Source organism: Meleagris gallopavo, chromosome 5, assembly GCF_905368555.1.
Source record: "Meleagris gallopavo chromosome 5, MGAL_WU_HG_1.1, whole genome shotgun sequence".
Lineage (NCBI taxonomy): Eukaryota > Metazoa > Chordata > Aves > Galliformes > Phasianidae > Meleagris > Meleagris gallopavo.
The window spans coordinates 46,262,625-46,279,641 of NC_139408.1; the positions used below are offsets into that span (position 1 = coordinate 46,262,625).

General features: G+C 33.8%; 1 protein-coding gene across 4 annotated transcripts in view; it reads left to right on the top strand.

Annotated features, from left to right (window-relative positions):
• Window positions 1-17,017, top strand: part of PAPOLA (poly(A) polymerase alpha) — a 40,363-nt gene that overhangs the window by 5,168 nt on the left and 18,178 nt on the right. For all 4 annotated transcript variants that reach the window (XR_014883749.1, XM_085225574.1, XM_085225575.1 and 1 more), the window contains exons 2-12: window positions 3,984-4,154; window positions 4,742-4,808; window positions 5,810-5,891; window positions 6,334-6,443; window positions 7,710-7,763; window positions 10,542-10,653; window positions 11,761-11,850; window positions 11,947-12,085; window positions 13,494-13,566; window positions 15,024-15,144; window positions 16,084-16,168. Coding sequence is in view for 3 of the 4 variants with exons in the window: in XM_085225574.1 (XP_085081700.1) it covers window positions 3,984-4,154; window positions 4,742-4,808; window positions 5,810-5,891; window positions 6,334-6,443; window positions 7,710-7,763; window positions 10,542-10,653; window positions 11,761-11,850; window positions 11,947-12,085; window positions 13,494-13,566; window positions 15,024-15,144; window positions 16,084-16,168 (1,104 nt within the window). In the remaining variant the exon portion in view is untranslated. The remainder of the gene's footprint in view (window positions 1-3,983; window positions 4,155-4,741; window positions 4,809-5,809; window positions 5,892-6,333; window positions 6,444-7,709; window positions 7,764-10,541; window positions 10,654-11,760; window positions 11,851-11,946; window positions 12,086-13,493; window positions 13,567-15,023; window positions 15,145-16,083; window positions 16,169-17,017) is intronic.

The window sequence follows — 17,017 nt, forward strand, 5'->3', positions numbered from 1 at the left end:
ACTTTGCTGATACCTTTTGATATGCTGTTGTACTGAGGGCAGTCTTCTGAGTAATGCTTGATTTGGCACCGTAAGTCCAGGTTGATATATGAACTATCATGATTACGAATTCACTATTAGTGTGCTGCCTGATTTGTGTAGCGCTGTTCGGTGAGCTAACTCACATCTCCCTTATTAATCTAGCGGTGTTCAATCAATCAAAACTCACATGGCTCGATCTCTGAAAGAATTTTGGCCATGTCCATGCAGAAGTCACATGACTAGCTTAGTGGATGGTGCAGTTTATTAGCAACAGATTACAGATTCTTTTAGATTGCTGGTGATAATTCACTACCTGCAGAGTATGTGAGGTTAACCAAGAGTAATGCAAAGTGCATGCAAACAAGTAAGAGTAATACAGCCTGGTCCCAAGTGTGCTGGGTTATAAAACAAGCTCTGCAGAGATTACTGAGTTTCTCTATCAGCATAGCGGGCTGTGTGAGCCTTTTCCAGTAGGTGTCAGCATAGAGGAGGAAGACGGGCTCAGCCTGTTGGCGGATTCCATGAGCCAGTGATGTCCTGTCTTGTCTACAGTGGTACCCTCTCCTAAATTTTCTCTCTCTTGTAATCCATTTCATTCTACTTCTTATTCTACAAATGGAGCTCGAGTCACACTAGTCATTACATTTATTCTGATTGGTATAAAATTCTCATGTCTTGCTTTTAAAGGTATGGGATAAAAAAATTCAGAGTGCGTGCTCAGTGGTTGTGCCTTTGAGACGGTAGCTTTTGGGATGGAGGTGTATTTTTGGTATTATAATGAGCAAAGTTCACCAAAGGATGGCATTTAGTCAAAAAGGGTGGCAGGTAAGCAGTTTGGATCCACAAGTCCCTATCCTGGCGTTGTTCTTAGAGACAGTATATCAAGTTCTCCTGTGTTGTGGACACCTAAGGTTGCCTAGGGAACTATTGTGAATCACAGAACTTGGCCACAGAGTCTCCATTTCGCTCCAACTTCCATTTAATGGCACACCTGTTACACTCTGCTCTTATACCTCTGCTGTATCTTATGCAATTATTACATGTATGTGAAGGAGCTTGTGGAATGGCCTTAACTTCAGTACTTGTCAATGGAGAACTGGGTCAGCATTACTGACTTGACTTCAGGAGTCTCCTTTATTGTTTCTGTGTCAGAGTAAAGCTGAATCTTTTTTTAATACAGAAACCATTTCTGCCAATCTGGGGTTAGTCAGACTTCTCTGTGAAGTTTAGTAGCTGTTGAATTGCGTGCAGTTATGGATGAGTGAAGCTTAGCAAATTTATGGGGGAAAAATATGCAAGTAAAACTAAATCATTGTTTTAACTTACTGGTTTAAAAACCTTGAAAAATAAACTGTAACATTTCAAAAGAATGTTAATTAGAAAAAAAAAAGAGTTGGCAAAGGAAAAGAGAAATTGCAGTTCAAATTTACCTACCTGCTTTGTGGTATAACTAAAAAATGTGCATAACATGCAAGGGATGTTTATGTATTGAGAGCTTATATTTTGTGATCAAGTGGTCAGGCACTGGAACAGCATCCCCAGCGCAGTGGCCATGGCACAGAGCTTGCTGGAGTTCATGAAGAGTCTGGACAATGCTCTCAGACATATGGTCTAATTTTTGGGTGGTCCTGTGTGGAGCCAGGAGTTGGACTTGATTATCCTTATGAGTTGTTTCTAACTTGGGATACTGTATGATTCTTTCAAGTGGCTGAAAGTACTGTTTCTGTTGACATCTCTAAGATTCCCTTTAAAACAAGAAATTGTTTAGTAACTTACTTTATCCTTAACTTGAATTACTGCTTTATATAATTTGTCTGAACATCAGTGGTTTCATTCGCGAAAAGTCCTAAGGTCTATATGAATGTTTCAGATGCTACCAAATTATTTGTTTGGCAGTTAAAACCTTAGTTAGAAGCAGCTGTGTTAAATAATGTTCTCAGAGATTATTACTTAGGGTTGATTTTTATGTACTATTTTTGGTATTTTTTTTGTCCTGCTTTGCTTCCTTTTTTCCTTTTTCTAATAGGCAGTTGTACCAGGACAGTTATGTGAGGACTTGCTAAGCAGAAAAGCTTAGCGTGCAATAGAATAAATCATAGGGCTCAAAATCACTTGAATTAAATCAGTTTAACCTGTGGAAAGTTATACTTGTTTTTCTTGGTTTTGGTCAGTTTAAGTCAATATGCTTTTATTAATATTCATAATAATTCATAGTCTTCATAAAAATGAGGAATTAAGTCCTGAGCAGATGATGACCAGATTATGGAAGTGAAAATAAAGTTGTGCAGTAGCTTTTCTTAGTAGTGCAGTAGTTAGGTGAAAATTTTATTTTGTTTTATTTTATTTTTGGAAATGCAGTCATGTGTGTAAACATGGAGGAGTGACAATACAGTGATACATAGGGGAGTGTTACATTTGCAAACAACGAGACTTTCATAGACATGGTCAGTCTGAATATCTTACAGAGACAAATTGCTTTTTAGATTTTATGAAAGCTGAAGGAGACCAAATTGGTAATAGAGCCTTTTCCCTTGTAGAATGAATAGCTGAATTCATGAAGAAGAAGTATTAATGTCTAATCTGAGCCAAAACTAGTAATATATTATGTACATCGGGTGTTAAATGCAAACATTGCATTATAATATTGAAGGAGTAAGGTTGTGTAGCAAGAGTGTAACACTGAATATTAAACATCTTCATACAAATATTGCTTTAATGTTCAGATAATGATTTAGATGTTGGAAAAGCTTTTTGAAATAGCTATTTATTTAATGTCTGCTTTTCTTGAGATGTGTTTTGATGAGGGATTATAATGCTGGTCTTGTAAGAGCTAATAAACAAGTTTGTTTCATATTTTACAGGAAGCATTCTTTTTGGTATTACTTTGTGATTTGTCACTTTCAGATATAGTAATATACATAACTTAGAGGAAACTTGTCAATATGTCCATATAAAACTAGTTTTTAATGCTGCAAGTAACATTTAGAGCTACTTTAATACAGATTTAAATAGGGTAGTTTTTACATCTCTGAAGTATATAAGCAGCAAGGGTGCTAAGTTCTTAACAGTTAAAATTTGGCTATTGTACATGTTAGGAATATATCATTTCTATGATCTGGAGCAAGTTTAAGGGTTTTTAACTGTTTTTGTTAGTTCAAATAAGCTTTAACTATATGAGCATAGCATGCAGCAGTCATGGAGTGTAAACACTTGTATGTGTCATAGGAGCACATTTAGTTTTGAAATACTCAGAATTACTGCTCTGAAAATAAGTTCTTGAACATGAGTGTCACAAATATATACTGATCATCAAAAACTGCCTGGCTGTTCACGTACTCCAGATGCTAATCTAAGAAGGCAGTTACTGATTTCATAATATTATGATACCTTCACCTCTGTGTTTCTCGTGAAACACTCTTGCTTGCTTATCTGTCCTTTCAAAACCTTGAAATCTGGGGAATTGACTTGAATACTATTCTTGTGCTTGTAGTTTGACTGATAGCTATGCTTAGTTTGAAAAGATGATCCTGAAAGGTTCCTTTCAGCCTAAAACATACATATAGCCTTGATTCACAGTATCACAGTACTTTTGCCAACAAAAATTGAGCTGTCATTGTTTTTCTAAACCATCCTGTATTGCTAGCCAGAAGAGAAGTCATCTTAAAGGTAATTATGTGATGCTGTTGAGCTCAGAATGTGCCAAAGCTTGCTTTCTTAGGCGAGTGTTTTGTGTAACGTCAACTGATACAGAAGATGTGCCTCATAGAAATTTGCAACAGTGCAAGAGAAAAGTAATTGTACCACTATCGGTAATAACTCAGAATTAATGCAAGTTGGTCTGGGATGTGACTACCAGTAGGCTTAATTTTATTTTCCTTGGCGTGTGATGTGTTTGCTACTCAGATAAGAATGAAATATATATGTTGTTTCTGTCAGTAACATTATCCAATTGTCTTTATTAGTCCTGTTACAACCCAGGGATCACAAACACAGCAACTGCAGAAGCATTATGGCATTACCTCACCTATCAGTTTAGCTGCCCCCAAGGAGATTGACTGCATGCTTACCCAGAAATTGATTGAAACCCTTAAACCCTACGGTGTATTTGAAGAGGAAGAAGAACTGCAACGCAGGTGAGCAAACACAATTGCACCAGTTTTCTCTTATCTCAACATTCACATGGTTAGTAACTGAACCCCAAGCATGTTTGCATTCTTTTAGGTGCTTTTTTAAAAGCTTTCTGAAATATTGAATACTTTATTTTCTACCCTCAAGAGGAGTATGTTAGAATATAGAGATTAAAATAGCCTTTAAATATAGGAGATAGGCTTGCATTTTTTTCCTGTAACTGTTTTATTTATTTATTTCTCGTCTTTTTTTCTTGTCAATAAGCTTGTTAGAATTTTTTTTTCTCACTTTTCTTTAAGATTCATGTGGTTTAATCAGTTTTTATTTTTTGAAAGTGAGTAGAATCCATTTATCTAAAATGTGTGTAGACTTTGCATGCTTGCATTGCTTCAAAACTTAAATGACTGAAATATCTTTAAGGAAGAAAAAGTGGTGTGACTATTTTAAGAGTGACTTTGTTTCATTGTATTTTAGAGATGAGATCTTTAATTAGATCTACAATGTTACTCTAGTCGATTCATCATATAATGATTATCAAGGTCTTAAGGCATTACTGTGTTCGTGGTTTGTGATTCTGCTGTTTTATCAATAGGATTTTAATTTTGGGAAAACTAAACAACCTGGTAAAGGAATGGATACGGGAAATCAGTGAAAGCAAGGTATGGATGTATTTTACTTGAGATAATTCAGTCTAAGACTGCAGTATCAAGATATTTTCAATATATATTACCGATTTAAAAATGATGCATCATAGGAGAAGAGAACTCTAGTTATTTTTTTTTTTAGCTGTTTTTGTTTTGAGCATGTTTAGGGTTTTATTCGTTCTCTTATGACATGAGCATTTAGACAAGTACAAGGTTATTTAAAAAAAAAAGATGAAGAAAGGACGTTATGAAGGAACAAAGCACATTATGTACAAGTTGTTCGTTGGAAACAAAATAGAGACTTAATCTTGACTGGTGTAAGATCTGAAACTACTTGAAGTTCATCCAACATACATAATTTTATAGTTTGTTTTGAATTTCTTCATGTCTTTTGCTGTGTGACTACCAGTGAATTGTAACATAGTGCATCCTGTTCTGAAATGATAACTGTCTTTGGCCACTGTGAAGCTGTGGCTTTGAAAGTTCTTTAAATATACAAACCTTGGAACTTCAGTATCTTCATGATAGTAAATGTAACTAAACAATTTTATTGCAAAATAACTCTTCTCACAAACACAAACTTACCTTAAAGAATGTAATCTTGATGTCTCTGAATGAAAGTAATTTAATAAACATTGGTAATGTAAATGATATTTTTCTGTTGCTTTAAATTAAAATATCATAATTTCGAAGTCAGCTTAAATTGCTTGAACATTAAGAAAGGTGAGTTGAGCATCTGTAATATTTTAAAGCTCCTGAAGTATAGAACTGCTGAAATGACTACCAAGACTGAAGCAGTAATGTTTAGCATAGTTGTGACATTACAAATAAGTTATACAAATGCAAAATGTACTTCTCTTTTAATCTGAAACAACATCTATTTAAGGACTGATCTGCTATTCAAAAAGATGTTAATCTGTAATAACATGAATTTTATGGATATTTTTCCTTTTATAGTACATGTGCCATTATAATTTGCTACAGTAAAAATAACCAATTTTATTTGCTCTGTTTAGAATCTTCCACAGTCTGTAATAGAAAATGTTGGAGGAAAAATTTTTACATTTGGATCCTATAGATTAGGGGTCCATACAAAAGGTAAAATTTGCATTTATTATAAAAACTGTTTTATGTCTGAGATAGTGATGTATCTCTAAGTGTCGTGCTGAAGTGTTAGATTTTTGTCAGCCACTTCTAGTCTTCATTGTAAGTTAAAACATGGATCTGTCCATGTTCTTGTGGTTTGTAAAAAGGGAAGGGGGGGGGACACATTGGAAATTGCTTAAAAAAACCAAGAAGGTTGCATACTTGGCTTCTCATGGCTTGTTCATTTTGAAAATTATTGCAAATATGGCAAAATAAAAGGATATATGTATTGTGTGTTTTGTGACTTTTTAAAAGTCATTCCCAGTCAACTCTGGGAGCAGCTATAGAAAGAAAAACTAAATTTTGTTTTATTCTAGAAGAAAAATCTGACTATTGTTGGCATTTCATGTGTGTGAAGTGTGAGTAACGTACTTGCATCAATGAACATTTACAGGTGCTGATATTGATGCCCTGTGTGTTGCACCAAGACATGTTGAAAGAAGTGATTTTTTCACATCATTTTATGAAAAACTGAAACAGCAAGAAGAAGTAAAAGATTTGAGGGTATGTGATTTCCTTAATAGAGCTGTCTGAAGTGATAATGTTGAAAAGTGCAAGATGGTTCCTTAAATAAGTAATTGCAAATTTACTGTCAAGGCTTGCAGTGGATTTTTAGTTAAATTGTTGCAAAATGTATCAACATATGTGAAATATTTAGAGATTCTTGCAATTTTTTTTTTGTTTGATTGTTTCATTTACTGGATACAATAGTTTCGAAGTCTGGATGACAGAAGAAACTCCTGGCCCTGTGTTGTAAAATTTTTGCTTGATTTCTGTGGCAGAGGCAAATGTAAAAGTATTCCGTCCTGATTTTTTTTTCAGGCTAATTTGTTTTTGATGAAAGTTTTATAAACAGTAGCACAACAGTATACTTTCTAATGCTGTGGATATGTAAACCATTACAGTGATTGATATTTACTAGATATTTTATGTTGTCTGTCAACTGTGATTCTGAAAAGTGAGGTTGCATTTTTAGATGCTTGTGCAAGATTGCCATTGTGTAAAAGGAAAGAAAAAGAGAGTAGCAAAAAAAAAAAGAAGAATTTTGTTCTCTATTATACCTGAATGACAAGCCTTCCTAGGTCAGCTACTGGGAGTTTTAATTTTTCATAGTGTGAGGTTAGAGTAGAATCTCTCAGCCGCAGTTCTTTTTCCTTAGATGAAGATAATTGCTGGCAAATCTTAAACTTTGGTTTAGTCCGACTCTGTCCTAAAATAAACTTGTCTGTCCCTGCAGTGTTCTCTTGCTCCTTGCATCCCATAGTTAGTAACTCCATCAGTGTAGTGCAAACATCTGGTGGTAATGCTACATGCACTGAAACTACTGTTTTAATGCTGTGTTGTCTGAATTCTTTTTAATAATCTGGCTTTCAAAATTTACTATAAATTTCTTCAGTTGTGATTCAAGCTTTTACAAAGACAGTCCTCTGCATATTTGCATGTAGTCTGAAATTCAGGAAGGTGGTATTCCTAGCAGATTGCAGAATAGATACAATATTTCTTATGTTTGTTGAAGATGCTATTTGTTTGAGTATCTCATTAATGACCCCATTTAGAAAAGATATTTGATTTTTTTTTAATGTGAATTAAATTGTCTTTTTGTCATTTCTCGTATAATATTATTGCAGAAACAATAGAATATAAGATGCTTGTTAAAATGAAAATCTCCATAGGTTGGCTTAGAATATTTAGAGGAAAAGAGGAGAAAAAGAAGCTTGATTGTAAAGATTGTAAATTGAAAGTAAAATACAACTTTTTTTTTTCCCCTAGGCTGTTGAAGAAGCTTTTGTCCCAGTTATTAAACTATGTTTTGATGGAATAGAGGTAAAGATTTTACATTTCATTTTGGTAGAACATGATTAAAACAAAGATTTCAGCATTTCCTTAAATAATATTGATGAATACAAATTCCATTACAGTGACTGTTCTAAATTCATATTCACGTAATTGATAACAGTCCTTGGTTGTGAAACTTTAAAGCGCACCTTTAAGACCAGCCTTTCTTAACCTGCTTAAGAAGTTGTGTGAAGATCTCCCTGTTCTTTTTTTTTTTTTTTTTTTCTCTTACCCACTTGTATTGATTAGTCACTGACCTATAGGGTACCAGTATTAGCATTATTAAAGAATTAACGTTGAAAATAATTTAGTTCATAAATTTCTTCACTAGGTTTTTTACTATTAGTTATTAACTACTCAAATCTCAAATTCAGATATGCTTTAATAGCTTATACTAAAGGAAAATCTTAAAAATGTGTTGCTGAAGGGAGTTAGCTAGTCCTTTCACCTCTATCTCTTCATGCTTTTGTTAAGGTGACCAGAGTTACTGCTTCTGTCCATTTTGTCTGTAGCCTCACAGATCAGTTCTTGTGGAGTGATAAACTTGCTTAACCTGATTTTTAGTATTTTGGGACATGCTGAGGAAAACGTTTCTGCTTTGTTAGAAGAAGATACTATAAATCTTTTTCAGACCATCTTACAGACAACCATCTTACAGACAACCTGTCGCTTTCTTGATGACAAGACAAAAATACATGATAGAAATATACATGTTTATATACACAGTTTCTCAGAGTTTTACGTGAATAAAACTCTAACTGGTGGGTGTGAGGGTAGTTCACAGTGAGGAAAAAATACCCCTGCTAATTATCTGACATGTTAAACAGTTTGAAGAGTAACCATAGTTAGGTGTAGCACTGTGTGCAAGACTCGAGAGCTCATTCTCTCCCAGTGTCATTTGGATCTCTTCCTTGCAATTATAATCGTCCTTAGGGTACTGGCAGTTTCTGAGTCTCCAGAAGATGATGAGTCATCTCACAATTCCAGCTTTACTTTCTTGTATTTTCACTGACATTTATGTAAGTTGATGCTTAGTTGGAGAGATGTACTTATTCCAAATTAAAGAGATGTGCAGAGGTATGTGATACTATATGGTAAGCTAGAATATGATTTTTCATTTATTTTAGACAGTTTATTATTGTCCGTACAGTTGGACACTAGAAATATTCTTCTGGATAACTTTTTACTTAACTCAAATATTCATACTAAATATTGAAACTTGTCATAGGTATTGTTGGTTATTTGTATTTTTTTTTCACTCACATTCTAACCAATGTTTACTCTCTCTCTGTAATATTGAAAAGTGAAAACAGGAGAACTAAAAGGACTATCTACTATAAGTGTAATAGAATTTAGCTCTGCTCACTCATCTGTAAATGATGGGAAATGATGGTTTAGATTTATGAATGGAGACTTAACCCATATTTCTGACAGTACATTAAATAGTTCTCTTGTCTTGAACAAACTCATGATAAGAAGTCGTCTTTTGTGCAGATCTTGTTTCTAATGGTTTTGTTTGTGTCAAGTACATTGGTATTGGAAGATTTTCCTTTAGTTTTTCTTTAACAATAAAGGTAGAAAGTGCCAGGAGTTAATTTCTCTTCTGTGAAGAAACATTTAGATCTGAGGGAAAGGCCTCAGTGATCAGTTATGTAGTGATCTTGTCAGTGAGATTTCAAAATTTTCTGTTAGTTGTGTTTTATACTATTGCTTAAAATAAGAAGGAGTATTCTTGAATTTTGCTTCTTCTTGTAGATGAATGATTTGTTTTTTTCTGGCCACAAAATGATACAGAGTAGGCAATTCGTTTCCTGATTTGGAATATCTTTATTATTGAAGAACTTCTGAGCTGCTAGGCTTTCTAATGGTCATAGTAGTTCATTTTGAATTTACTTTCAATGAGAAGTATAGAGTGATAGTTACTCAGAAATTAATGCCTTCTATTTTATTATCTTGGCTCATGGACATCAGACGCATATGTTGCTGGTCTGGCAGTAGAAGTGGAACTCTCTGGAGAATATTCAGTTACATTTTGTTGCCATTTTGTGACAGATGGCAGTAGGGGAATAGTTCTGATTGGTAGTGCTTTAGAAGCGAAGGTGTGAGATTGAATTCTTCCAAGTGGGGAAAAAATGTGAAGCCGCATTCTGGATGACCATGCAGATTTTTACGAGTGTGGCATGCAGGCTCTTGTTCATCATTGATGAAAATGTGTAGTTGTGTAGTGACTGTGTTGAAAAGTGTTTTTTAACTGAGAGTCTTTTCTGTCAAATAATAATATTGTGCTCTTCATATCTGTTGTAGTTTCTGTGGAAATAAATAGGAGACATTACTTTTGGAGCAACTGACATAGTATTTCCAACTCAAATAGAAATTTCTGCTCTTTTTCTGTATTTTGGTGACAGTGTCAACTATTTCAGTTCATTCTGGCTTACCTTTTCATAATTCACGAAATTCTACTGTGCCAGTATTCTGGACCTAGAAGTGGTATTTGTCCCTCGCGGATTTTTATATTAACAATGGGCATAATTTTTATGCATTGGTCTTAATATACATCTTACCCTCTTGGAAAAGATGTCTTAAAATAGACAGAACATCTAAAAATGGTTCATTTAATGATTGTGAGGGGTGTTACTGTGTGTTGTTTAAATAGATTAGTTATACTAGAAAGAGTGCTGTACTTAGTGTTAGTCAACTTAATAAAAATGGATTACAGAAGAGAAGAAGAGCTATCTAATGTTTTTCTATTTTTTTCTTTGTTTAAAGATTGATATTTTGTTTGCAAGATTAGCACTGCAAACTATTCCTGAGGACTTAGACCTCCGAGATGATAGCCTACTTAAAAATTTAGACATTAGATGCATACGAAGTCTTAATGGTATGTATATGCAAATTTTATACAGACTTTGTCAAATCTTTTAATAAGTATCCTGGATTGTTTGATGTATTAGATGAGTTGCAGACTTAGCTAAAAATGCAGGAACTCCATATCAGAGTTGTTTTTTGTCGGCCAGATTTTTATGAAGCTTTTCCTTTCAATTGAATAAATGATGCCCTGTAGAAACTAATAAGACTGCAAGACTTTTAATGTATAGAACTACCTATTTCTATATAAATAAAGATGTCTGCATGTTTTAAAAATTCTGTATCTTTTAGCATGCATAAACTTATACAGAATTACTTCAAGGATATCAATTGGGGATCTCAAAATTCTCCCAGCTAGAGTTGGGATCTGTAATAGTTTACCAGCTTGAATAACACTTACATGTCTGTAATACTACAGCTTTAAAAATACCTATTTATGGAGGGGAGGATAGGACTCCAGCCAATATGCAGCTTGGCACACGAGGGAGAGGAGCACATGTATCACTGGTTTCTGTACAGTCTGAACATTTGATAATATCAAGTGAAAATTGTAAATTCTTGGCAATGGGGTGCTAGGATTATCCCAATTCCCATTGTTTTGTGAAATTCGTCCTTGTGTGCTTTCTAGAATTCATGTTTCTCTTTTCACATTTTCCTCCTATTCCTTAGGAGAATATATAATTTTTTTTTAATTTTTATTTTTTGCAAGCAGCTCTCTGCAGCTTATATTAACTATTACTATTATTCCTTTAATTCCTTTTAAATTCCTTTTAAATACATCAAGTAATATAAATGCATATAATGTTATTCTTTAAGCCTGAAGATATGTAGTAATGATACAGTGAATATGTTGAAACGCTGTTCTCTTTAGCTTGTTCTTGTCATAAATTCCTGCAGGCTTTGTCTTAAGGCTTCCAGGCTTTCTGTGCTGCTGTAAAAACAAGATGAAAATTATCAACTGACAAAATAATCAAGTTTTCAGATTCAAAAGAACAGTTTCAAAGTACCAAATAAGCTTCTAGCATGCTGATCTAAAGTTTGACAAATTTTAAGGTGTGAGAGAAGAAGAGAGCAAAAAAACTTGAGGCAGCAAATGTAATAGGTTTTTTTGTATTGGCAGGTTGCCGGGTAACCGATGAAATTCTGCATCTAGTACCAAACATTGACAACTTCAGGTTAACACTGAGAGCTATCAAACTATGGGCAAAACGTAAGCAGTTTTATTCCAAAACTTGTGAAGTTTTCATTAACTCTTAAGGTTGCTGATAACTCTCTCTTTTTTGTCTCTTTCCTTCTCAATTTACAGGCCACAACATCTATTCCAATATACTAGGTTTCCTTGGCGGTGTTTCCTGGGCTATGCTAGTAGCAAGAACTTGCCAGCTTTATCCAAATGCAATAGCATCAACTCTTGTACATAAATTTTTCTTGGTGTTTTCTAAATGGTATGTTTTTTTAAAATTTAGTTTACACTAAAATAAAATTGTTTTGTAGACACTAAATTTTAGTCCTGTTTTTATGGTATCTTTTTCAGCTGCTACCAGATTAAGTTAAGAGTGATAAGCATTGTTCTTGCTGCCAGAAAATAGTTAGCTTGGGTTTTTCAATAAAAGTCATCCAACAAGTCTTTTTCTTAAAGTAACTGAAACAAAAATACTTAGTTTTTTAATTAATTTTCTTAAGTATTTATTGTAAATCAACATTACCCTCCATCCTTATATGAGGCTAAATAAGAGCAGGCATCAGAAATCTGAAGTCATTTGACATTCAGATACTGAGATGATGGTGAAAAAAGGTATATCAGTAACTGGTTAGGCATAATTTAAATACAGTTCAAGAGAACCAGTGGCAAGTTTTTTTGTTGTTGATTTTTATTTTTATTTTTTTAATTTTGTGAATGTGGAGATGCAGGTGTTTGGTTTCGTATTACTGAGATAGTTACCTTAGAAAGCTGGTTTGTATAACTTAGGAGAAGAGTGGGAAAGTTCCAAGTAAATTTAAAGTGAACTGGATAGAAGTATGCTTTGCAGGTTACAAACACTGCTTCTCCTGAAGGAACATCTCTGGAGACTGTATTGTTTATCAGACATGGACATATGTTTAGAATCAATGCAGCAAAATGTACCTTTATTTCAAGCATAGCAGCTTTTCCTTAGTTCTGTAGTTTTGCTGTTCTGAATTCATAGGTTTTATAGCCTCTGAGGATAGAGCATATTGAGTCTGATACAGAAAAATTGGTTCTAGGCTCTATTTGTGCCTTACACTGCTGTACATTTTATATGTGCATTCCATAGGAGCATTAATTTATGAATACCAATTACCTGCTCTCTGCTCTTTATGAGGAAGATTAGCTGTGCTTGTGATGGTAGAGACATCTGGAGCATAAGTGGTATTTCTGTGTTTTTAGTGTTTCTTTCAGTACGGTTTCTTTTTGCAATTTGGATTGGAAAATTCTTTCCTATTTAAGTATGTATTATTTTCAATGATGCTACAGAGCAATTATCATGCTAGCTGCTTTTGTATTTTGTCTATGGAAGGGCTAGCATGAAGATGGATTCAGTATCAGTTTTCACTGAGGAGAATTTATAGTAGTTTACTTCAGTTATCTAAACTACTTGTTTAAAAGTTCCAAAACAATAGAAATTAATTGTTCTGATGTTCTGGAGAAGCCAATTAAAGCTATGATGTAGTTCAACATTAGAAGTTATGTGAAGAACTACATTTAGTCCAGCTTTGTCTTGAGAAAATGATGCTTGAGAAGAGTTAAGAAGAGTCACATTCAGAAGTATTGTTTGTTGAACATACGTGGTTGTATCCAATAGTCTTATTCAGTGCTACAATCTTTTTGAACAGGGAATGGCCAAATCCAGTGCTATTGAAACAGCCAGAAGAATGCAATCTTAATTTGCCTGTATGGGACCCAAGGGTTAGTGTATTATTTTTTCCCCTATAAGTCACACTGTACAATAAATTCAGTTGCTTAAAGAATAGTAGGTGAACTTCATTGTAGATTTAATAAAATTAATATCTGGGTATGTCTTCTTCATAGTAATCTGTGATGCTCCTGAATATGCAGCAAAGCTTAACTTTGTAAACTTACTGCTTGAAGGACACTTGCTGAACAATGTATTTTTTATACAACTTTTGTAACAGGTGTTCTTAAATATTCAGTATGACTAGATTTGCCTTGCAACAGTGCATTTTTGAAAAATTACTTATCTTAAAACTTAAGACTTAAGGTCTCTTAATTTTTGCAATTATAGTGAATTCACTTCAATGCAACAATCACAGTTGGTTGGGTTCAGTTATATGTAACTGTATATGTAAACGTCTCTTCATCTTGAACCAAAGAAGATCATATCTTGATGTCTTAAGTTTTTGGTTATGCTGTTTACAATATTTGTAGCACCCATATTAAAGACTTTAGACATGAATATCCTTCAGGTAGTCAAAGAAACAGTTTGCCACAGACACATAGTCATATTCAAAGATTTCAATATAGGATAGTGTGGATGTATTTAGTGTTGTTTTACCAGTTTTAAATTACTTAATGTTCAACTCATCATTTTGGGGCAATAGTGTAAGCACCAGAGGTTGAGTTTTGAAACCGTTGGTATTTTAAATCTGTTTTTTTGACTGACAGATGTCCACATTTAAGCAGTGTGAGACAAAGAATATTTACTGTTATCAACTGTTATTATTGGGACAGTGGGCTTGAGATCAGTATGTGATACTACAGAGTTGTCTGTGCAGCTAGACATAGTGGGACAAGTTATGACAGGGCTTTATCCTTTCTACCTACAAGATTGCTACCCTAATGCCATTTTAAATGTATTTTGTGTGTGCGTGCGTGTGTGTGTGTGTGTGTGTTGTCCCTCCTTTTTTGTTTCCCTGTGTACTGTTCAATAAAAGATATATTAATGCAAGCGTTGCTTTTCTCAGGTTACCTAGAGCCTCAGTTTTTAGGCTGGCTCTTTATTTTCCATAATCCAAGAAATAAAGTATAAATATTTTTCACAATGTCTGAAAACAGTCATTCCTATGAAGATGCTCATGTGGTGATGAAGTATTCTTGTTTTGATGTAATAAGAAGCTAGTTTCTATTAAAGGGAATGAAATGGTTCTTTTCAGTTGTTATTTCTGGATTTCTGCATCTTATGTGCTGACAGGTTATGGTCCTCCCACATCACTGGTTCAGAGTAGTATCCTTTGTCAAAGCACTATCCTTGTCTTCTAAACTTTTTCAGAACTATTTGTAAATTTACTTGGTTGACACACTGAGGTCTCTTAGAACTTGACTCAGTTTTAGCAAAGGGAGAAATCCAAATTTGTTAACTTATCTGTGTGCTTGAAGATAAACTGATTGGCTGTTGTTATGTATAGGTAAACCCCAGTGATAGGTACCATCTTATGCCTATAATTACACCAGCATACCCACAGCAGAACTCTACCTACAATGTGTCCGTTTCCACACGGATGGTCATGGTTGAGGAATTTAAACAAGGTAAGTATTTATCTTATGCTCTCTATATAAATGTATTAAAAAAGATTTAAAATAGTTCAATTTTGGGTATACTTTGGTGGGGGGATATTAAGTAACTTTGTATGTCAGAATCTATTTTGCGAGAGGTGAAGCTAGTCTGTTACACCTGGGTGGCTTGAAGTTCTAAATTCAGCAAGGAATTCTGTGGTTCAGTCAAGAATTCTTCTTAACTTTTAGAAACCGAGGTGATTAATTAGTGCCTAGTGCTCTGAAAATCACATCTTTGATTTTTAGGTTTATGTTTATGGCTCTTGTCCTGGCACATAGATTAGTAACTGCCATCAGGTGGGATTGCTGACCTTGATATAAGGCAATGTATATAAGACTTTCTCTGAATTCACTAGTTTATTCTAGTAATCTACATCAATAATCATAGTTGCTAAAAGATAATGTAATCAAAGCAAGAAGTAGGCTTGGTGCAGAGGGGCAACCACTGGTAGTTCTCATTGGGCAGTGGCTCATTTTCTTATTGTTTCTTTGCCCCTGTGATCATAAAAAAAACCAACAACAAAACCCTTGCACAGATGATTGAAAAAAAGCTTGTATAGATGATTGAAGCAGTGAAAGACATCTCTCTTTGGAGTGAACATGAAGTGAACTGTGGTGAATGTGAAAATTTAAATTTTGCTGTGTACGTTACAAAGAAAACAAAGATGTAATCATCAGTCAGAATTAATTTTAATTTGAGTGTGTTTTTTGAAAACACTGTAAATCTGTGTAAATAATTACTTAAGATCTGAATAGAATGTAAAGCTCATTGGTAGATTGCTTTTGAATTTGAATGGGGAAAATTACCTACAATAATATCTGCTAGGTTAATAAGCTGTTTTTCTGTGGATATAAGATTGTATTTAAAAAAAAAAAAAAAAAAAAAAGCTTAAATGTTTTTCTATAATTTAGGTCTTGCTATCACAGATGAAATTTTGCTGAGTAAGGCAGAGTGGTCCAAACTTTTTGAAGCTCCAAACTTCTTTCAAAAGTACAAGTATGTATTTTATGGCATGGCAGAATATTTAAGTTTTATCAGTTAAAATACTTAATGATGCTCTGTAGTGCAGGATCTTAAATATATTTGACATCCAATAAGTGTTTTGTTAGGATATTTCTGTGTAGGAGAAAATGCACTATTACCCTTTCTCTTAGAAAATGAGCCATATAATCAGATACCCTTTGTGTCTTCAGGATGTAATTCAGAAGCCTGTTAGTTTGTGACCCAATGTTTAGAAATTCACTATTTAACTATAGAATTGGTATGTTGCCAATAAAATTGAAGATAAATCAGCTGGTTTGACTGGTGTAAAAGTTATCTGTTGGTTTCAGTAAGCATTCTAAAAATGGGTCTTACCTCTCAGGAGAATCAAGATGTTAAAGTAATTATGGAGGTCAATGTTCAAGATGAATACATACTTGATACTGTGTGTTTTCATTTGTCATTGCAGACAACAGTTCACTCTGATAATAAAGCATTTTTGCATTTGTGTTGACTAACTACCAGATGTACTAGCTACTACTGGACTTTTTTCATTAAAGCTTAAGGCTTTTGGCTCTTTATTAATACATCTTCACATCTAGCTTTGCTAATTTTGTAATGTTTCTACAATAAGAGGAAAATTGAAGTTCACACAACGTTTTTAGGGTTTCTAGTAATATACTTGTGGGGCAGAAGCTTGTTAAATGTATATTGATGAAAGTTGTATTTTTATAATAAATATGAATTATTAAATATGGACTACATCTTCTTTGCCCTCAATTGAAATTGGAGACCCATTTTTCTTCAGTCGAAATCAAATATATTTTACAGCTGTTTCTGTGCTGGGTGGTTGGTTATGTACTA